Genomic DNA, 20778 nt, shown 5'->3' on the forward strand with positions numbered 1-20778 from the left:
TCCTTGCAGCAGCCCCTGGTCTCTCCTCCCCAGCACAGCTTCTGTCATGGCATGTATAATCTGTGGAGCTGAGAATACGGGGTGTCTGAAGCCTAAATCTCTGTGTAAGTAGACACATTTGCTGCAGGCCCCCTCCACCTTCCTCCATGGAAGAAGGCACAGAATCACAGAATCATAGAATATCCTGAGTTGGAAGGGACCCACAAGGATCATCGAGTCCAGCTCCTGGCTCCACAGAGGTCTTACCCCAAAATTCCTACCATATGACAAGGAGCATATTCCAAACGCTTCTTAGACTCCAGAGCTCTTTTCCCTCTGCTGCCTGTGCCGGCCAGGTGGCACAGGGGTGTGAGGACAGGTTCTACCTCACCGACAACGCAGCCTCGGCACCGGGTTGGGTCCGCCCTGCCTGCCCATGCCTGCTTCTCTCCCTTGCCCAGCGTGGCAGCTGCTGGTGCCTGATTCTGACAGGGAATGCTGTGCATGGAGGGTGAAGCAGGAGGAAATGCTTCCTGTTCTCTCCGGCCAGACACAGGCAGTCTGTGAGCTGATTTCATCTCTCAGGGTGAGGAATAGAGAAGACTCACATGGAGTCACACAGCCAAACACCCCTCACTCAACAGAGGGATCCCCTTCCCTGGAACCCTCCTCCAAGTACATGGCTCTGTTGGCACCTCTGTGTACCACTGCTCTGGAGCAGAGGTGGCCCATCTGGGCCGCTGCTGGGCAGACGCATTTGCTGTGTACAGGACACTCAGCCAGCACAGAGCAGGGCTCCAGCCAGGGAGAGACAAAATGGTCTTCTAGAAAGAAAGGCGATGTGAAGGCTGCATTGAAGAATCAAATGGCTACAGCTCAGAGCAATTTTCCCTAACACTCTATATTTTTTCTTCTTTGGCAGTGTCCCTGATGAAGGCCAGCAAATGCCCAACAGCAGCTCTGTGAGCGAGTTCCTCCTGCTGGCATTCGCAGACACGCGGGAGCTGCAGCTCCTGCACTTCGCGCTCTTCCTGGCCATCTACCTGGCTGCCCTCCTGGGCAACGGCCTCATCCTCACCGCCGTAGCCTGCGACCACCACCTCCACACCCCCATGTACTTCTTCCTCCTCAACCTCGCCCTCCTCGACCTGGGCTGCATCTCCACCACTCTGCCCAAAGCCATGGCCAATTCCCTCTGGGACACCAGGGCCATCTCCTATGCAGGATGTGCTGTACAGGTGTTTGCATTTGTCTTCTTGATATCAGCAGAGTTTTTTCTTCTCACTGTCATGTCCTATGACCGCTACGTTGCCATCTGCAAGCCCCTGCACTACGGGAGCCTCCTGGGCAGCAGAGCTTGTGCCCAGATGGCAGCAGCTGCCTGGGGCAGTGGCTTTCTCCATGGTGTCCTGCACACGGCCAGTACATTTTCCCTGCCCCTCTGCCAAGGCAATGCTGTGGACCAGTTCTTCTGTGAAGTTCCACAGATCCTCAAGCTCTCCTGCTCAGATGCCTACCTCAGGGAAGTTGGGTTTATTGCATTTAGCTTTTGTTTAGGTGCTGGTTGCTTTGTTTTCATTGTGGTGTCCTATATGCAGATATTTAGGGCAGTGCTGAGGATGCCCTCTGAGCAGGGCCTGCACAAAGCCTTTTCCACGTGCCTCCCTCACCTGGCTGTGGTCTCCCTGTTTATCAGCACTATCGTGTTTGCTGGCATGAAGCCCCCCTCCATCTCCTCCCTATACCTGGACTTTGTGGTGGCAGTTCTGTACTCTGTGGTGCCTCCAGCACTGAACCCACTCATCTACAGCATGAGGAACCAGGAGCTCAAGCATGCACTGAAGAAGCTGTTTCAGTTGTCTTCCAGAAGCAATTAGCTGCTGCTCTGCTGCTGCAATGGGAAAAACTCACCAAAAAAACACGGTGTGAGGCACAGCCTTTCAGTGCCAGGTACCAGGTCCACAAATGCTGGCCCCAAACTGTGAGAAGCAAAGTAATAATGTTACGTACAGAAGGAGAGAAGATGGATCCTGAGGATACAGGGCTGCAGGCACCTGTGAGCAGTACGGACACTGACCTGCGGTCTCAATGCTCTTAGGGTAGGGAATAGGAGAAAGAGGCCAGTGCCTGTCCTGTGCCACCTCCCCTCCAGCCCTGCCCTCCTACAGGTGGAGTATTTCTCCCTTACTCGGGCACCAGCAGCGCTTTGCCTCCTCCTCCTCCACAGGGAGATGAGCCACAGGCCTGGCTGTGTGTGAGGGAGCAGCAGACCTGAGCAGAAAAAAAGCCAGTTTCATGGCACCGGGGCATCTGAAGGGTCCAGCCCCTGCGGTTGGGTCTGTTCTCCGCAGCAAAGAGCTGTCACCAAGCCCCAGGTCTGTGGTTGCTCCTGCAGCTCTGAGGACCACTCCAAGGGCATCACAGTAACGAAGGTCAGGACCTATGAGGGTCAGCCTGCCCATGGATCGCAACAGGAGGTTGGTAGGATTCCATAGTACACAAGGACACAGACACCTCGTTGCTCCATTTTCATGAATGTCTTTATTACAAATTGCTACAAAACCCTACCTGTAAAGCAACTACATAGTGCAAGAAACTACTAAGTTACCACTAGGAAAGCAAATATGGGCTTGTGATGCTTTCCCTAAATCTGCACCAATAAATACTATTTGAGCTGCTACTGGTACGACACTCATGAATCCACTTGGTGGAGGGCACAAGGCAGGGCACCTTCCCCTTCTTTCTTTGGGGCCAGTCATGATAGCTCTTGAGTATTGTGAACATCGTTGGGTAACCCTAATGACATGCCTCCAGACTCTGTTTCTGGCTTTTTCCAAGGGTAAACAACTAAAGAAAAGGGTACCGGAGGGCTGTTGGCATAACTGCCTTGAATACAGAGAACGTCAAATAGTTGTCTACCTTGCCTGGTCTCGCACAGGACCCTTCTGTTGTGGGGTTGCTGAGAGCCAAAGAAGAGCAGGTGCCGATGGCTGCCACAACGGTGCACCGGCAGCAATAGCGCACTGACCTCCAAGTCCTCCAAGCTCAAGAGCTGTGTATTCCTGTGAGCAAAAAGTCAGACAAAGGGGGCAGGAGACCTGCTTGGATGATCAAGGAGATCCTGGAGTGACTTAAATGAAAGAAGAAAGCATACATAATGTGGAAAAGGGGACAAGCCACTTGGGAAGAATATAGGGACAATGTCTGAGGATGCAGAGAAGTGACAGGGAAGTCCAAGGCCTATTTGAAGTTAAATCTTGCAAGAGGTGTCAAGGACAACAAAAAGGGCTTTTTCAAATATATCAAGAGCTGAAGGAAGACGAAGGAAAATATGGGCCCACTGGTTAACGAGGAGGGTGCCCTGGTGACAAAGGATACAGAGAAGGCAGAATTACTGAATGCCTTCTTTGCTTCAGCCTTCACTGCTAAGACCAGCCCTCTGGAATCTCTGAGCTTCGGGACAAGGGAGGAGATCTGGAGAAACGAGGACTTTCCCTTGGTTGAAGAGGATCAGGTCAGAGATCTCTTAGGCAAACTTGACACCCACAAATCCATGGACCTCGATGGGATACATCCATGAGTGCTGAGGGAGCTGGCAGATGTTACTGCTGGCCCACTCTCCGTCATCTTTGAAAGGTCATGGAGAACAGGAGAGGTGCCTGAAGACTGGAAGAAAGCTCATGTCATGCCAGTCTTCAACAAGGGCAAGAAGAAGGCCCCAGGCAACTACAGGCCGGTCAGCCTCACCTCCATCCCTGGAAAGGTGATGGAACAGCTCATCCTGCAGGTCATCTCCAGCATGTGGAGGAGAAGGTGATCAGGAGTAGTCAGCATGGGTTCACCAAGGGAAACCATGCTTCACCAACTTGATAGCCTTCTGTGATGGAATAGCTGAGTGGGTGAGGGAGAGCAGTGGATGTTGTGTACTCTGACTTCAGCAAGGCTTTCAGCACTGTCTCCCATAACATCCTCACAGGCCAGCTCAGGAAGTGTGGGATGGATGAGTGGACAGAGAGGCGGATTGTGAGCTGGTTGGATGGCAGAGGTCAGAGGATTGTGTTTAGTGGAACAGAGTCTAGTTGGAGGCCTGGAGCCAGCAGTGTCCCCCAGGGATCTACACTGGGTCCAGTCCTGTTCAACTTATTTGTCAATGACCTGGATGATGGAATAGAGTGCACCCTCAGCAAATGTAAAGATGTGCTGTGTTTCAGGTCAAAGTGCTCTGTTTTGAGTCAAAGCTCACCTTTTTTTTCTTTTCTTTTTTTTTTTTTTTTAACCCAAAGACCTCATGTACAGGTGCTGATAAGGTCTTGGTAGATAACCAAATAAAGGAACCAGCAGGTAGTCATTTTCTGTTTCATTTTCTGTGACTCTTGTTTCTCATAATTTCTCTTCAGGTACAGCAGTGCTTGTGGGATGAAGAGCCCAGCTGCAATGCGGAGGAAAAGCCCTGGTGGCCCTTGGGGCTGCCCCATTTTGCCCTGGCAGGCACTCCCTCTCTGTGAGTCGAGGTATTGCTGGCATTTGTAATCCCTGCTCAACTTTGTCCTTGGGGTTACATCATGAACGAATTCATCCTCAAAAGAAGGCTCTGCCCCATGAGCACCCGGTGTCCAGCTGGTTTGGAGATACTGCCAAGGAGTTCTCAGAAACACTGACAAGCATTGCAGAGTGATAGGTTCACTGAGACTGGAGGGGACGTCCAAAGCCCATCTAGCCCACCCCACTAGCCAAGCATGGACACCTAAACCAGGCAGCCCAGGCCCATTTCCAGCTGTTCTTTGGGTATCTCCAATGATGGGGACTCCGGTACTTTTTAGGAAACATGATCCAGTGCTTGGTATTACTCACAGTAAAAGTGTTTTCCTGTGTGGAATGTCATGTATTCTCATGTCTTGTCCTGTCATGGAGACTGCTGAGATTGTCAGAGGAAAATACCTGATAGCGAATCCATGTCTCATAGCCACGTCATAGCAGCAGACAGAGACGGGGCTGAGGGACTCAATGTTTTCTCTGTATTAGTCTGTACCAAAAAGTTCTCCTAGGCCTATGTATTCAGTAAAAGAGTTCAAGGATGAGAAGAGCATGTGTTGACAGGAAGGCCATGAAAAGCCACCAGGACAAGGGCCAGTTTCTGCCCCTGCAGGGGACTGACCCTGGGCAAGGCCCAGCTTGGGAAGCAGCCCTGTCAGACGTTCTTGGTGGGCAGTGAGCTGGGCAGGAGGCAGCCGTGTGCCCTGGCAGCACAGGAGGGAAGGCTGAGGGGCACCTCACTGCAGCCTGCCAGGAGCTGCAGGGATGTCAGGAAGAGCCCAGGGCCAGGCTCTGCCCCGCAGCCACGAGCCCTGCCTGCCCTTCTCTGGCCATGCTGCATGCGGTAGCTGCAGCAGAGGGGACCCCCAGCCAGCCCCTGCATGGGGCTCTGCCACCCGCCTCACCCCAGCCCTCTCCAGTGCCCTCCTTGCTGCTCTCTGATGCACACCAGGACCTCCCAGTGCATGCTGGCCAGCACATCTGCTGAGGGCCAGTGCAGCTGCTGCAGGGGCAGGGAGCTCAGCATGGTCCTTGCAGCCCCCTGCCCTGGGCCTCCCTCTCCCCTTGCCCTCGGCCCAGGCTTGTCTCTGCTGGCAGGAGCGCTCTTGGCATGCGCTTCCTGGCCTCCCCTCGCCTGCGCACAGCTGCTGCCCACTCAGGCTGCTGGCACAAACGTGTCCTCACAAGCAGCACCACCCCTTCGGCTGCTTCTCCTGGCCTCCCCAACCCCACTGCATAGACTCCTTGTCTCTGCCGGGCCACCTCTTAAACACCCAAATACATCCCTTGGCTGTCAGCTCCCTCTCCCCTGCCCTGTGGGGTGACAGACCCAGAGTGGGACATGCTACCTGTATTTGACATAGTTCTTGTGTATTTGCACTGGTGATGGCACAAAAAGACAGCTCCTTCAGCAATCATGTACATCCTTCTTCATGTTAGGACACAACTCAATGTCCTTCACTCTGCTTTATCTCATGGATGAACTAGATCAGTTCTCCTTGATTATTCTGAGGCACAATGCAATGCTTTTTGCCTTCTGTCCCTACAGCACAATATGTGTGACTTTCCCTTACTCTGCGCATTGACCTGACGGGTCATTTCACATTTTTCACTTTCAAAACCTTAGTTGGACAGGGACCATTTCCAAAGTGGGGCAAGCTGATGGGTTCTGGCTCAGCCATTTGAAGCACGCTATACTTGAGTTTTTCAGCCTGAGTTTGCTAGAGATGACCCAGGAAGGTAAACGAATGTTCAAGTATCTAGTTTGAATAAGGGAGAGTATCATGGGTTTCCAATGGCCATTTCAAATCTAGGTCAATCCCAGGAACCCACTGAAGAAGAGGTTTGTCTTTGAAGGGGTTTCCTGTGCTGGGCTGGGCTGGAGTTACAGGGACAAAGACCACTGCCGGCAGTGGAGGTGCTATGGGAACTCCACCTGGCTCCACCTGATTTTCCTAAAGGGCTCCGGTCTCCTGCAAGTCTTTTCTGACATCTGCCGGTCCAGGGAGGTGCCTCAAACGCAAGGGGGCCACAGGAGGTTTTCCCTGGTTGCTTATGGTCAGACAGCAAAGCTCTGCCTGAATACCCAGTAATTTTTTTAGTACTTAACTAATAAAGCAACTACTCATCAGCTCAAATGATTCAATCCCTTCTGCTAAATGTCTCACGTGAAGTGTAATTTCTATCATGAAGAAATGCTAATTTCCATGATTTATATTCATCACAGGAGAAGAAATACTGATGATCTCCTTTACTTGCATTGTCATCACTTTGTCTATCATGGTGTGATCCCTCATCTTCCAGGCTCAAAACCCATCTTGATTACACAGACAGTGCTGAATGTCCCCTGTCCAGCTGCCTGTCTGGACCTATGCACTTCCCATGGTTCTCCTGGTTTGCCCTCCCCTTACTCTTTGATCATTCAGACAGCTCTCACCAACCTAGTTGCTGCTTTGAGTTTCAGTGAGTGCAAGGTCGGCCATCTATCAGCAGTCTGTCTAATGGTTTCCTTAGCAAGAAACTCATCATTTATCATTGAATTAGTATGATATGGATTAATATTAACACTACTATTTAAATTTCCTATTAATCAGTGTAAAATACATCATGTACAGTCATCTTTCTGGGAATGTAAACATCACTGGAGGCAACAAAATGAGGAACTTGAGCTTTGTTTGTTTTGAAAATTGCAGCATGATTTCCTGTTGTTTGTTTTTAAATAGGAAAAACCCTGCTTTTCCTATCTAAGCAGGGCTTCAAAGGAGAAACCCTAGACCAATATCTATAGGAGAATGATGCTCTAAACAGAAACGCAACAAAATTCAGCCTTTGAAATGAGGAAAGATTTCTAATAGATGCTCTTTGAAATCTTCCTCCTTAACTACACCATGAAAGCTCTCCAATTAGCTCTACAAGTCTTGAAGAAAACTTTGGGAGAGATATGGCTCCTTAGGAGTTTCTGCATTTTAATGAGTTCCATGGTGTATTTTGGTGCTGAGTCTATGAAGAACAGGTACTGAGAGGAGAATGACGTAACCGCTTGAACAAGTAAAGTCAGGAGGAAAAATTAAAGTGACTTGGAGTATTAATGGGCCCCACTGAGGGCTGTTACTAACAAAGCCTCCCCAGGGACTTGTTAGGGCAGATAATTGGAGGCCATGATTGCAGGTAGGCAAAGGCACTGTGCTGAGAAAATTCTTGGCTGGTTTTGGTGAAGTAAAAGATCCAAGGCCTGACTCCAGCCACTGGGAGGGGAGATCCTGCACCCCCCCATCCGGCTCAGGGATAGTCTTTGGGTCTGTGGGGTGTGGTGGGCAGTGTGATACTACAAGAACAGTGGTATGACACCTCCCAGCCTCTGCACATCGCTGCAAGGAAGCAATGAGGCCCCATTGCAATGAGTATAACATGTCTCCTCATAAGCTCTAGCCAAGAGGACAAAAATGTCAGGGCTGTTGGGGCCTTCCCTTCTTGCCAGCACCCTCTACCTTCTCCTCTGCAGTCTTTTCTGTGCTGTGCCACACTTTGTCCTATTTCCTTGAAGTCTGCAGACACCCATCTCTGTTCACCACCTTGATCTCATCCCAGCATTTCCATCATGTCACCAATGTCTTGTCAACCCTCACCAGCTGTTCCTTGAAACACAAAGCCATGCTTTGATCACAGACACTCTTTGGGTGACCTCTGGCACCACAGCATGACCCTTTGAGGGACATTTCTTCCTCCTCGTGGCCAGTGCAAACCTTCCAAGGTACACTTTGTGGCAATTTTTTCTTTCATGCTCTTTCCTACTACCTTAGAAAGCTCCATAAGGGTAGAAACCACTCCTGAAGTAGGCATCCCAACCCATCAGGCTCCTTGCGGCCTCTCAGCCAACCAGACAGGAGTCACCTCACCAGCATCTTCCAAGACATGGGCCTGCTGCTGGCCTTGCAGCTTCTTGGCCAGATGCACCCAAGCCTTGTGCCTCCTGCTTTCCAGTCATGGACTCAAGCAGAAGGGACAGGACAACCCATATGCGGGCCTTCTTTCTGCCTGGGTCCTCCTGGGTATGTAGGCAGAGGGGATCCCACAGTCAGCATGCCAACCAGATGCCTTCTGCTGGCCTACCAGGGCCACTGGCAGATGTCAGCCAAAAAGTGCAGGTCCCAGGGAGAAGCCAAGGGTGACCTGCCACCTACAGACAGAAGTGACCTCACAGTCCCTTTCCGTGACACGTTCCTGCTGCTGCCCTATCAACTGCAGAGACAGAAGTGACCTCACAGTCACTGTCCCAGTCACATTCCTCCTGCTGGGGCAGGAGATCCTGAGGCAGAGCTGAGCTCATCAGAGCATTCCCACCCATCTCCTCCTTGTGTTTGACGAGCTGATCAGATCCATGGCCCCTCACATTCATCTTTGAATGCCATGTGTCTGCACAGCAATCTCAAATTTCTGCCCTGCCCCAAAGGGCCAAGTGCATAAAGTTAAGGGTCAGGAGAGGGGTTGAAGGTGAGGAGGTTAATGCACAGGAACAGGGGCTTTGGGTTTTAGTTGTTCATGTATAGGATTAGGGACTAGGGCTCACCTTTCTGAGTTAGAGATTAAGGAAAATTTAGTGGAAGTGTTTGGTGTTCTGTTTAAGGTGTGACGTCTGTGGTTAGGGTATGGACAAGCTTTGTGGTTTAGGGTTTTGTTTAGGTCTGTTAAGAAGAAGTCCAGGGTTAAACAGCCATGTGACTGCACAGCAACCCCACTTTCCCTGCACTGCCCCAAGGGGTCAAGAACCTAAAGTTAAGGGTGTTAGGTATGGTTACTTATGGGATTAGGGACTAAGGACCACCTTTCATGGTGAGAGCTTAAGGAAATGTTTAGTGGGAGGGTTTGGTGTTCTGCTTGGTGTGTCAGGTCCATGGTTAGGGTATGGGCAAGCTCTTTGGTTTAGCGTTTTGTTTATATCTGCAAGAATACTAGAGTTAAATAAAGCATTTTAATGCTAGTTTTAAGGGCAGGGATCAGGGTGAGCAAGAGAGTAAAGGTAGTGGAAAAAGGTTTATGGACTAATTTTTGCTTCAAGGGATATTGTGGTCAGAAATTAGAGCAGTGGATTCCTGTCAGGGTGTGGAGTGGCATTTAGATTTAGGTATTAATGTTACAGGTTAGACTAGGGCCTCACCTGTCTGCTTTAAGTCTGCTTTATGGTGGGATCAACATTACCTGAACATTCTTACCTCTTCAAAATCATTAGCTTCTGCTGTCCAAGCTCCTCTTCCCTCCCCCAAATCTCGCATCTCTCCTGTCCAGGCTTCTCCTGACTTCCCCATATCAGTCATCTTCTTACGGGCAGCTTTCTGATGGCTTTCATGATCTCAGAGTATTTGTCTCACCTCGGCTGGCTACTCTGTTCCTGAGAAAGAAGCAGCTCGTAAGCCAGCAAGGAGAAGGACACCAAGGTCTGTAGGAGCACCCTTCACAATGTGCCCAGCAGCTCTGCAACACCACAAAAGCAGCCCTGAAGGATGAGTTCAGGCAAAAGCGGATACCTCTGACATGACAACCCCAGTCCAAGACCTCTTCCTCTATGGGGCCTACCAGCTACTTGGGAAGAGAGGATCTCACAAACTGTGTGCAAAGCAGGTGCATCTGCTGGCCTATCATGGACCCTTGGAAGATGTGAGCCTAAAGACACAGATGCCATCCGGGAGTCAAGGGGCGGCCTGTTGGCTACTTCGGAAAAAAGTCACCTCACAGGCTATTTAACAGCCATTAGCTTCCTACTGGACTTACAGCTTCTGAGGCATCACTGCCCTCGTAATACCATACGTACAAAACACCCCCTTTTTGGCCCAGAATCTGCCCAGCTAGAAGTGATCTGGTTGTGACCCTTCAAGCCCATGGCACACCTCCCGGGCTCCCAGCCTCTCTGACACACAGGAGCCAGTGCCGTGCCGGTTCTGTGAGGTGCTAGAGCAGGAGGAACCTTGCAGTCAAATCACTCGCCAGACTCCTTTGCTGGGGCTGCTGCGTGCCCTGGGGCTGCAGAGCTCTCCTCTGCCTGCTCGCACCAGATTGAGCACTTGAGCTCTGGTCAGTCCACCTTTGAGGAGATCACTCCTTAGGAGGGAAGTGCTGCAGTGGAGGCTGGCTGTGCCACTGCTGTGCCCACTGCCTGTCCCTGCCTGCAGTCCCAGCACAGCCCCACAGCAGCACTGCCACCAAGCTACAGGAGCAGCCAGGCCTGACCCCACCAGCAGGGCTCAGCAGGAGAGGGTGGCAGTGGCAAGAGAGCATCTCTGCATGCACCAGGCGCTGGTGTTCCCTGGCCGTGCTGCTGGGCCACGTCTCTTTCCCCCTCCACATCTGCACAAGGGCACTGGCTCTGCATACACAGAAAAGACCTTAGAGGAAGGATATTACAACAGAAGTCAATTGAATTGGTTTAAATAAACAAGCAATCTGAAGAATGACTTCTAATGGTGAACAACATTTCTAAGAATAAAGCTGGGAAGAAATACCACAAACCAGAACACAAGAAAGGCTTGACGTATAATGAGGAACATTATGAATGATTTGCAGAACAAAGCAGGCAGTTTTTTGCTTATGAAAAACAGATGAGCTTCAGCTTCCACACAGCACCCTTGAGCTCCTTGTTCCTCATGCTGTAGATGACGGGGTTCACTGATGGAGGTACCACTGAGTACAGAACTGCCACCACCAGGTCCAGGGATGGGGGCTTCAGCTGTGCAAACATGATAGTACTGATAAAGAGGGAGACCACAACCAGGTGAGGGATGCACATGGAAAAGGCTTTGTGACATCTCTGCTGGGAGGGGATCGTCAGCACAACTCTGAAGATCTGCACATAGGACAGAGCAATGAAAACAAAACACCCCCCAAATAGAAAAGCATTAATCACAACCATTCCAGCTTCCCTTAAGTAGGAGTTTGAGCAGGAGAGCTTGAGGATCTGGGGGATTTCACAAAAGAACTGGTCCACAGCATTGCCTTGGCAGAGGGGCAGGGAAAATGTATTGGCAGTGTGCAGCAGAGCATAGAGAACCCCACTGCCCCAGGCAGCTGCTGCCATCTGGGCACAAGCTCTGCTGCCCAGGAGGCTCCCGTAGTGCAGGGGCTTGCAGATGGCAACATAGCAGTCATAGGACATGACAGTGAGAAGAAAAAACTGCTGATATCAAGAAGACAAATGAAAAGACCTGTGAAGCACATCCTTGATAGGAGATGGCCCTGGTGTCCCAGAGGGAATTGGCCATGGCTTTGGGGAGAGTGGTAGAGATGCAGCCCAGGTCGAGGACGGCGAGGTTGAGGAGGAAGAAGTACATGGGGGTGTGGAGGCGGTGGTCGCAGGCTACGGCGGTGAGGATGAGGCCATTGCCCAGGATGGCAGCCAGGTAGATGCCCAGGAAGAGCCCGAAGTGCAGGAGCTGCAGCTCCCGCGTGTCTGCAAATGCCAGCAGGAGGAACTCGCTCACAGAGCTGCTGTTGGGCATTTGCTGGTTCTGGCCATGGGGACTTGCCCAAGGAGGAAAAGTAAAGTAAGAAAATACAACAGAATTATCTGACAAGGAGTAATTCATGCACATATATGTCAAGTCCCTTTGATGAGTTCTGTCCAGTTCTGCCTGAGGGTGTCCCTGGGAGCAGAGGACACTGCTTTGGTAATGCAGGAGGTAAACCTGCTCTACAGCAACAGATAAAGACAGGCAAAGGGTAATGCCAGATTCAATTCATTCCTGATATGTGATTATCCACATTTTTGCTCCCAATTCACCTGAAAGGAAGCGGGGCTGCAGGCCTCTTTTTTGCATATTTTCCTTCCTGCTGCACTCCAGGTGAAACCTGGATCTTCAGAGAAAGGGACACTCCCTTTAGTTCAGAATATTCTTCAGAGGGGAATGCCCGTCTGTCTATCAAGGCTGGTCTCTTCTGCTGGCATCTCTTTCAGCTGTATGACAATGACAGTCACATCCTCACCTGAAAAGAACCAGGACACTGCTGAGAGCAGAGGAATCCAGGCTCAAAGTGCACATCTCCAGACCCCCCACCCTGTCCCCATACTCCCCTTCCCCCAAGCACACCGAGGGCTCACTCCATGGGCATGTGAAACCCCCATCCCCAGCCAGCCTGGGAACAAGACCAGCAGCAGCACGGCCAGGTGGAGAAGCCAGGAGGAATGGCAGCGTGCTGCTGCCAGGGGAGGTAAGGCCAGGGAGGGACAGACGGACACTCAGCAGACCCTCCTGTGCTGCCATCTGGCTGCAGAGGAGGCAGCTCATGCTCGTTGCAATTGCTGTGTGCTCTGCTTTGGCCTGCAGACACCTCCCAAAGCCAGGGGGTATCAGGGGGTTTGTAGCTCCTAAAAATCAGCTAGGATAAAACCTAGCTGGGTAAAAGGATGAAAATATGATGTTGGTGCAGTCCGTGAGATGAGGTTTGGGAAGGTACTTTACAAATTTAATCACTGACATTCTGATTTCTCAGTGCAATGCTCCAGGAGTCTCAGCCTCCTGTACAATACTGACAATTCATTAACATGAAATCTGGCTCCCCTCCACTGCAGGAATCTGAAAGCACGGACTGCAGAAAAAGCCTTACCCTTCAGATAAACCAAGCCTTGATCTTCCTATTGAAATGTCCCCTCATAATGCCATTCTCTAAAGCGCTTCAGAAACAGAAAGAACTGTCCTGACAGATGCTATCAGCCATCGGATGTGCCAGCTGTAGAAGACCCCTCTGGCAACTGCACCTGCATTGCCCTGCTGCCAGAGACTCACGGTGTCAAGAGTCTGCAGGAGCCCGGCCCAGCTCAGCAGCACAGCACCCGACCATGGCATCGCTTGCTCTGTGCCATTGGACTCCCTCGAGGTGTCCCCAAGGCCTCGGGGCTGACAGCTCCTGAAGGCAGCAGGGTCTCTCCTGGGGTGTGGTGTTTGAAGCAGACTGAAGGCATCACTGACTGCTCCTCTCTGACCATGGGAGAAAAGCATTTTAGAAGTGTGATTTGTGCTGGAGTGTGTGGTTTTCTAACAACAGTACAAATGATTAACCCTTCCCTTTTCCATGGTGCGGTAGCACACCTCAGCCATGGCAGGCAGGGATCATTTTAACCATTCAAACACCCTTCACCATTTCTTTTAGGAACTGAGAAAGAAACATCTTGCTTATTGGTGTCCTAACAAGAGATAGGGGAACAGAATGCTCTAAAAGGGTTTCCGTGAAGAAAGGGGAGTGGGAGACTAAGACACCATTTGTTGAGTTTCCCCAGCTGTTCATCTGGAAGATCCTCTACCCATAGACAAATCTCTTCTTCCTCTCTCGCATGACCAGCACGGTGACTGGGATGTGGAACACCCTCATCATTGTGCTGGTGCCTACAAGCTAACACCTGCAGATGCCCGTGGCCTTCTTCCTGGGGGAGATTTGTTCTCCTTGCAGACCTTGTACAGCTCCACCACCCTGTGCCAGATGCTGGCCAGCTTCCTGACTGGGGACAGCACCCCCTTTGCTCACAGAGGTGGGAGCACTATCAGCTGCACCTTCTGCATGAATTGAGTGCTTCCTGCTGAGGGCCATGTCCTACGGTCAGCCCTGGGCTGTATGCCATCCCTGTTCTCTGCAAGGCTCGAAAGTGGAAGGTGTGACTCTAGAAGGCAGCTGTACCTTAACACAAGGGATTTCTTTCATGCACAGAAACCATTTAATTCTTTTCCCAGCTACAGTTCTGTGGTCCCAATGTTGTGGACCCCTTCTGTGATTTTTCCCCTTGCTGGAGCTCTCCTGCAGTGCCACGGTGATTCTCATAGTCTTTGCCTTCATAATCTGCATTTTGGATCCAATTTTCCTCTTCCTTCTCATGTGGTTTTCATGTGTGTGCATCCTGTGTTGGCATGCCCAAGGCCTTATCCACCTGCTCCTCTCTCCTCACTAGTGTCACTGTTTTCTATGATAGTGCCATCATTGTCAGTGTGGAACCCATAACAGCCTGCCCTGGTTTTGGCTAGGATAGAGTTAATTTTATCTCCTAGTTGCTGCTATGGTGCTGTGTTTGGGATTTAGGATGAGAATAGTGTTGATATCACAATGATGTTTTAATTGTTGCAGAGCAGTGCTTACACTAAGCCAAGGACTTTTCAGCTTCTCGCTCTGTCCTGCCAGCGGGCAGGCTGGGGGTGCAGCAGGAGCTGGGAGGGGACAGACCCAGGACAGCTGACCCCAACTGGCCAAAGGGGTATTCCATACCATCTGACGTCATGCTAAACAATATATAGGGGTGGCTAGCAGGGGTGGGGTGGGCAGCTGCTCAGAGATAGGCTGGGCATTGGTCAGTGGGTGGTGAGCAATTGCGTTGTGCATCACTTGTTTTGTATACATTATTATCAGTATTATTATTATAATTATTATTTTTTTCCTTTCTTTTCTGTCCTAATAAACTGTCTCTATCTCAACCCACAGGCTTTATTTTCCTGATTCTCTCCCCTATCCCAGAGAGGGAGGGAGGAGGGGGAGCGAATGGCTGTGTGGTGCTTAGCTGCCGGCCGGGTTAAACCACAACATAGCCCTCCTCAGAGATTTTAAGCAAGCCTTTTCCCAAACCTTCATCATGCTCCTGGTCAATCCTCAGGTTGAATAGAGGTGATGTGGGAAGGGTGGGAAAGGTGCTGGTTGAGCTGCTGACGTAGTCATAAGACCTGTCTCAAAGAGATGGGAAAGGACAAATTGATCAATGACATTCCTTGGGACTCAGAAAAGGCAGATGTCAAACCCATTTTCTACTCGAAGCACAAGCAGAAGGATGATTATGCCTAGTCAAGAATTAAAATGCTAGCCTTAACCCTAGCCCTCAGCCAAGAACTAAACAAAACTCTAACCCACAAAGTTTGCCCTCATCCTACACCTTGAGTAGGCATCTTGAGCAATCCCACCAATCCCTCCCTCAAAGCCCTTGCCATTCCATTAGCCATTCCATTAGCCATTCCATTAGCCCAAGCAGTTGACTTCTAATCTCTAAACGTTAAATTGAACACCTAAACCCCAAAGCCCTCCACTACACACAGAGCACATCTCATCTTCAACACCACTCCTACCCCTAACTTCAGCTGTTTGTCCCCTTGGGCAGGGCAGGGATTGTGAGGTCCTTGAACAAAGAGTCACTCTCCATCTTTTTTATAAGCCACCTTTAAGTACTGAAAGGCTGCGATGAGGTCACCCAGGAACCTTCTCTTCTCCAGGCTGTACAGCCCCAGCTCTCTCAGCCTTTCTTCAAAGGAGAGGTGCTCCAGCCCCTTGATCATCTTCTTGGCCCTCCTCTGGACCTGTTCTAACAGATCCACATGCTTCTTGTGCTGGGGGCCCCACACCTGGACGCAGGACTCCAAGTGGGGCCTCACAAGGGCAGAACAGAGGGGAACAATCACCTCCCTCCACCTGCTGCCCACTCCTCTCTTGATGCAGCCCAGGATACAGTTGGCCTTCTGGGCTATAACCACGCACTGCTGGCTCATGTTGAGCTTTTCGTCCAGCAGAGCCTCCAAATCCTTCTCTGCAGGGCTGCTCTCAATGAGTTCTTCTCCCAGCTGTCCCTCCTGTCTGGGACTTCCCCAGCCCAGGTGCAGCACCTTGCACTCGGACTTGTTGAACCTCCTTAGGTTCACATGGGCCCACTTCTCAAGCTTGTCCAGGACCCTCCGGACAGCATCCCTTCCTCTGTTGCATCAACTACACCTCTCAGCTTGGTGTCATCTGCAAGCTTGCTGAAGGTGCACTCGACCCCACTGTCTATGTCATTGATAAAGACATTAAAAAGTACTGGTCCGAGGACAGACCCCTAAGGTACACCACTCATCACCAGCCTCCACCTGGACATAGAGCCATTGACCGCTGCTCTCTGGGTGTGACCTTCAAGCCAACTCCCTATCCACTCAATGGTGCACCCATCAAATGCATCTCTCTCCAGTTTGGAGACCAGGATGTCGTGTGGGACCGTGTCAAATGTCTTACGGAAATTCAAGTAGATGACATTGGTTGGTCTTCCCTTGTTTTCTGATGTGGTCACTCCATTGTGGAAAGCCACCAGATTGGTCAGGCATGATTTACCCTTTGGTGAAGCCATGCTGGCTGTCTGAGATCACCTCTTTGTCTTGCAAGTGCCTTGACATTGATTCCAGGAGGATCTTTTCCATGGTCTTGCCAGTCAGTGAGGCGAGGCTCACCATTCTGTAGTTCCCTGGGTCCTCCTTTCTACCCTTTTTTAAAATGGGAGTGATGTTTTCCCATTTCCAGTCACCAGGGACTTCACTCGACTGCCAGAACTTTTCAAATATGATGGAGAGAGGCTTGGCAACTACATCAGCCAGTTCCCTCCGGACCCTGGGATGCAAGTCATCAGGCCCCATAGACTTGTATGTGTTTATGTTCATCAGGTGGTCCTGAACCTGCTCTTCACTTACAGCAGGTGGGACTTTGCCCCCCCCAGCTTCCATCTATGGGTTCAGGGAAACGAAAGACTTGGGAAGCCTGACTGGCAGTGAAGACTGAGGCAAAGAAGTTGTTGAGTACCTCAGCCTTCTCTGTGTCTGTCATTACCAGTTCACCCCTCTCATCCGTCACAGGGGGTACACTCTCCTTGGCCTTTCTTTTCTGAGCAATATATCTATAGAATCCCTTCCTGTTACGCTTTGCATCCCTTGCCAAGCTCAGTTCCATCCGTGCCTTGGCTTTCCTTATCCCATCCCTGCTCATCCGAAACTGAAGCATGCGTGAGGGCCTGGGAAAAGGAACCCTGGATCCACAGAAGCCATTTGGGAAACAAAACTTGTAGGTAGGAAGCGCAATTTTGTGGAGGTGCAGAGCTGATGGACACACTGTGGAGGATGCTCCTAAAGACATGTATGTCCTTTTCCCTCCTGACTACAATGCCACTTCCTTCTCAGGAATGGAGTAAGCCAACAGAGGTGAGACAGATACTCTACGATCATCAATGTCATCAGAAAGCTGATCCCAATAAAACATGGGAAGGTTAAGAGCAGCCTGGACAAGAAAGACGTGAGATTTTGGGGTGGGAAGAGGAGCATGGAAGCAGAAAATAATGATTTTGTAGAGGTAAGAGGGGTCATGTAATGTAGATATTGCGGTAACACTGACTTAAAACAGTCATGTATGGCCCTTACCTTATTTTAACCAGTAGTTTTAATCCCTAAACCTAAATGCTACTCCAGCACTCTGACAGAAATCCCCTACTCTAATGCTTGAACTCAAAGTACCCCGTGAAGCAAAACTCAGGCCATAGCCCCTTTCCCTTACCTTTATTCTCTTACTCACCCAAATGCCTTCCCTTGACACTAGCATTAAAATGCTCTATTTATCCCTAGACTTCTTGGCAGACCTAAACAAAACCCTAAACAGCAGAGCTTGTCCATACCCTAAACACAGAAGCACACCAAAACTTCCCAGTAAAAGTCTGTTTACTCTCTAACCCAGAAAGGTGAGCACTAACCCCTAGGGGACTAGAGAGAGGTCAGCTCTGCCTCAGGATCCCCTGCCCCAGCAGGAGGAATGTGACTGGGGCAGTGACTGTGAGGTCACTTCTGTCTCTGCAGTTGATAGGGAAGCAGCAGGAACATGTCACGGAAAGGGACTGTGAGGTCACTTCTGTCTGAAGTAGCTGACAGGTCACCCTTTGCTTCTCCCTGGGATCTGTACTTTTTGGCTGACATCTGCCAGTGGCCCTGGTAGGCCAGCAGAAGGCACCTGGTTGGCATGCTGACTGTGGGATCCCCTCTGCCTACATACCCAGGAGGACCCAGGCAGAAAGAAGGCCCGCATATGGGTTGTGCTGTCCCTTCTGCTTGAGTCCATGACTGGACAGCAGGAGGCACAAGGCTTGGGTGTGTCTAGCCAAGAAGTGCAAGGCCAGCAGCAGGCCCATGTCTTGGAAGATGCTGGTGAGGTGACTTCTGTCTGGTGGGCTGACAGGCCACAAGAAGGCTGATGGGTTGGGATGCCTACTTTAGGAGTGGTTTCCACCCTGATGGAGCTTTCTTTGGTGGCAGAAAAGATCAGGAGAGAAAAAACTGCCACAAAGTGCACATTGAAAGGTTGGCACTGGCCATGAGGAGGAAGAAATGCCCAGGGGATCAACTGCTCTTGCTCTAGAGACTGAGGCAAAGAAGGCATTAAGTGCCTCAGCCTTTACCTCATCTCTTGTCACCAGGTTTCCTCCCACATCCAATAAAGGAAGATGATTCTCCTTAATCCTCCTTTATTTAAAGTGTTTATATAAACAGTTTTTGTTTTCTTTGACAGTAATAGACAGATTGACCTCCAGATGGGCTTTGGCTCTTCTAATTTTGACCTGCACGGCCCCATAACATTTAGGACACAGCTCCAGACAAACTGACAGTATGCATGAGAATGAAGAACAGAAAAGGTGGAACCTGGCAGCATTCCATCCCCTACCCTTCTGTGACTCTATGCTGCAATTCCATTCAGCTGGTTACTCCTGTATTATCCAAACTTTCCTGCAACTCCTGATGCTGCCATCTTGTCAGAGAGAGCACAATCACGTGAAGGTTGAACTGTCTGCCTGCAGACATTAAACGCTGACAAAATGGAGCATCAGTGTGGGGGAATCTTGAGAAACTGCAGGATTCTGCCTACAGAAACATCCTGACATTTACAACGAGAAGAGCCTGGTCCTACACCAGAGGAAGAGGAACTCCACACATCAGGACAGATTGGGACCCTGCTGAGTGAGCAGTGCCCAGGAGGAGGAGGGCCTGGGCACCGTGAGGGATCTCATACAAGCTACTCAGCTAAGACCCGGTGTGACACAACATGGACAAGTGTCTACAGCCAGCTGGGAAAGAGGTCTAGGTCTGGGAGACACTAGGATACTCTGGCCTTTAGAGGAGCAAGGACATAGGCAAGGCTGAAAGTCCCAACAGGACCCAGGTCTTTGTGTCCATGGCTATGGCTGTTGTCTCTGCCACTGAGGCCTATGAGGAGACAGCTTATCGTTAAAGCACCAGGGCCTCATTTCCTCCTCACCACCAACCATGAACCAGGCAGGGGTCATACCATTCTCCTGCACTTGGCCATGCACATCTCCATCTCCTACTGCCCCAGGAAGAACCCTGAGCAAGGTGTGAAGGGAAAGGATCTCCCTTCCCAGGGGCCTGGGGACAAGGCCTAGTCCTTTTCTTTGGTGAAACACATCCAGGTTGTCTACACATCAGTGTCACCTTCACATTGCCTTTATCTCCTTGTCCTCACTGCCTCCAATGTTCTGCTCTAACGAGCTCCAAGGGAGGCTGTGTCAGTCCTGGCCCTCGAGGGACACTGCAGGAAACTTGCATCTGACTTGAACTTCTTGAGAGATTTCTTCAATTGTCTCTCAGTGCCTGAGGTTCGTGGGCTCATCACCAAAGCCACTTCGCACTCTTCCTGGCCATCTACCTGGCTGCCCTCCTGGGCAATGGCCTCATCCTCACCGCCGTAGCCTGCGACCACCGCCTCCACACCCCCATGTACTTCTTCCTCCTCAACCTTGCCCTCCTCGACTTGGGCTGCATCTCCACCACTCTCCCCAAAGCCATGGCCAATTCCCTCTGGGACACCAGGGCCATCTCCTATCAAGGGTGTGCTTCACAAGTCCTGTTTTTCGTCTTCTTCTTTGGTTCAGAGTATTCAATTCTCACCATCATGGCCTATGATCGCTACGTTGCCATCTGCATGCCCCTGCACTACGGGACCCTCCTGGGCAGCAGAGCTTGTGCCCAGATGGCAGCAGCTGCCTGGGGCAGTGGCTTTCTCAATGCTGTCCTGCACACGGCCAGTACATTTTCCCTGCCCCTCTGCCAAGGCAATGCTGTGGAGCAGTTCTTCTGTGAAATCCCCCACATCCTCAAGCTCTCTTGCTCAGATGCCTACCTCAGAGAATTTGAGCTACTTGTTTTCAGTTTTTCTTTAGTATTTGGTTGTTTTGTTTTCATTGTGTTATCCTATGTGCAGATCTTCAGGACTGTGCTGAGGATGCCCTCTGAGCAGGGCCGGCACAAAGCCTTTTCCACGTGCCTCCCTCACCTGGCTGTGGTCTCCCTGTTTGTCAATACAGGCATGTTTGCCCACCTGAAGCCCCCCTCCATCTCTTCCCCATCCATGGACCTGGTGGTGTCAGTTCTGTACTCCGTGGTGCCCCCGGCAGTGAACCCCCTCATCTACAGCATGAGGAACCAGGAGCTCAAGGATGCCTTGAGGAAACTGATGACCTGA

The 20778-nt window shown here is 50.7% G+C and overlaps 1 protein-coding gene across 1 annotated transcript; it reads left to right on the plus strand.

Annotated features, from left to right (window-relative positions):
* Positions 1 to 888: 888 nt before the first annotated feature.
* Positions 889 to 20778, plus strand: LOC310892040 (olfactory receptor 14C36-like; the record flags this gene model as incomplete). Its single annotated transcript, XM_083854222.1, has 2 exons — positions 889 to 1310; positions 20251 to 20778. The coding sequence occupies exons 1-2, from the start codon at positions 924 to 926 to the stop codon at positions 20776 to 20778; spliced, it is 915 nt and encodes a 304-aa protein (XP_083710348.1). The 5' UTR covers positions 889 to 923.

This window comes from Anser anser (genome assembly GCF_964211835.1).
Source record: "Anser anser genome assembly, contig: HAP1_SCAFFOLD_133, whole genome shotgun sequence".
Taxonomy (NCBI): Eukaryota; Metazoa; Chordata; class Aves; order Anseriformes; family Anatidae; genus Anser; species Anser anser.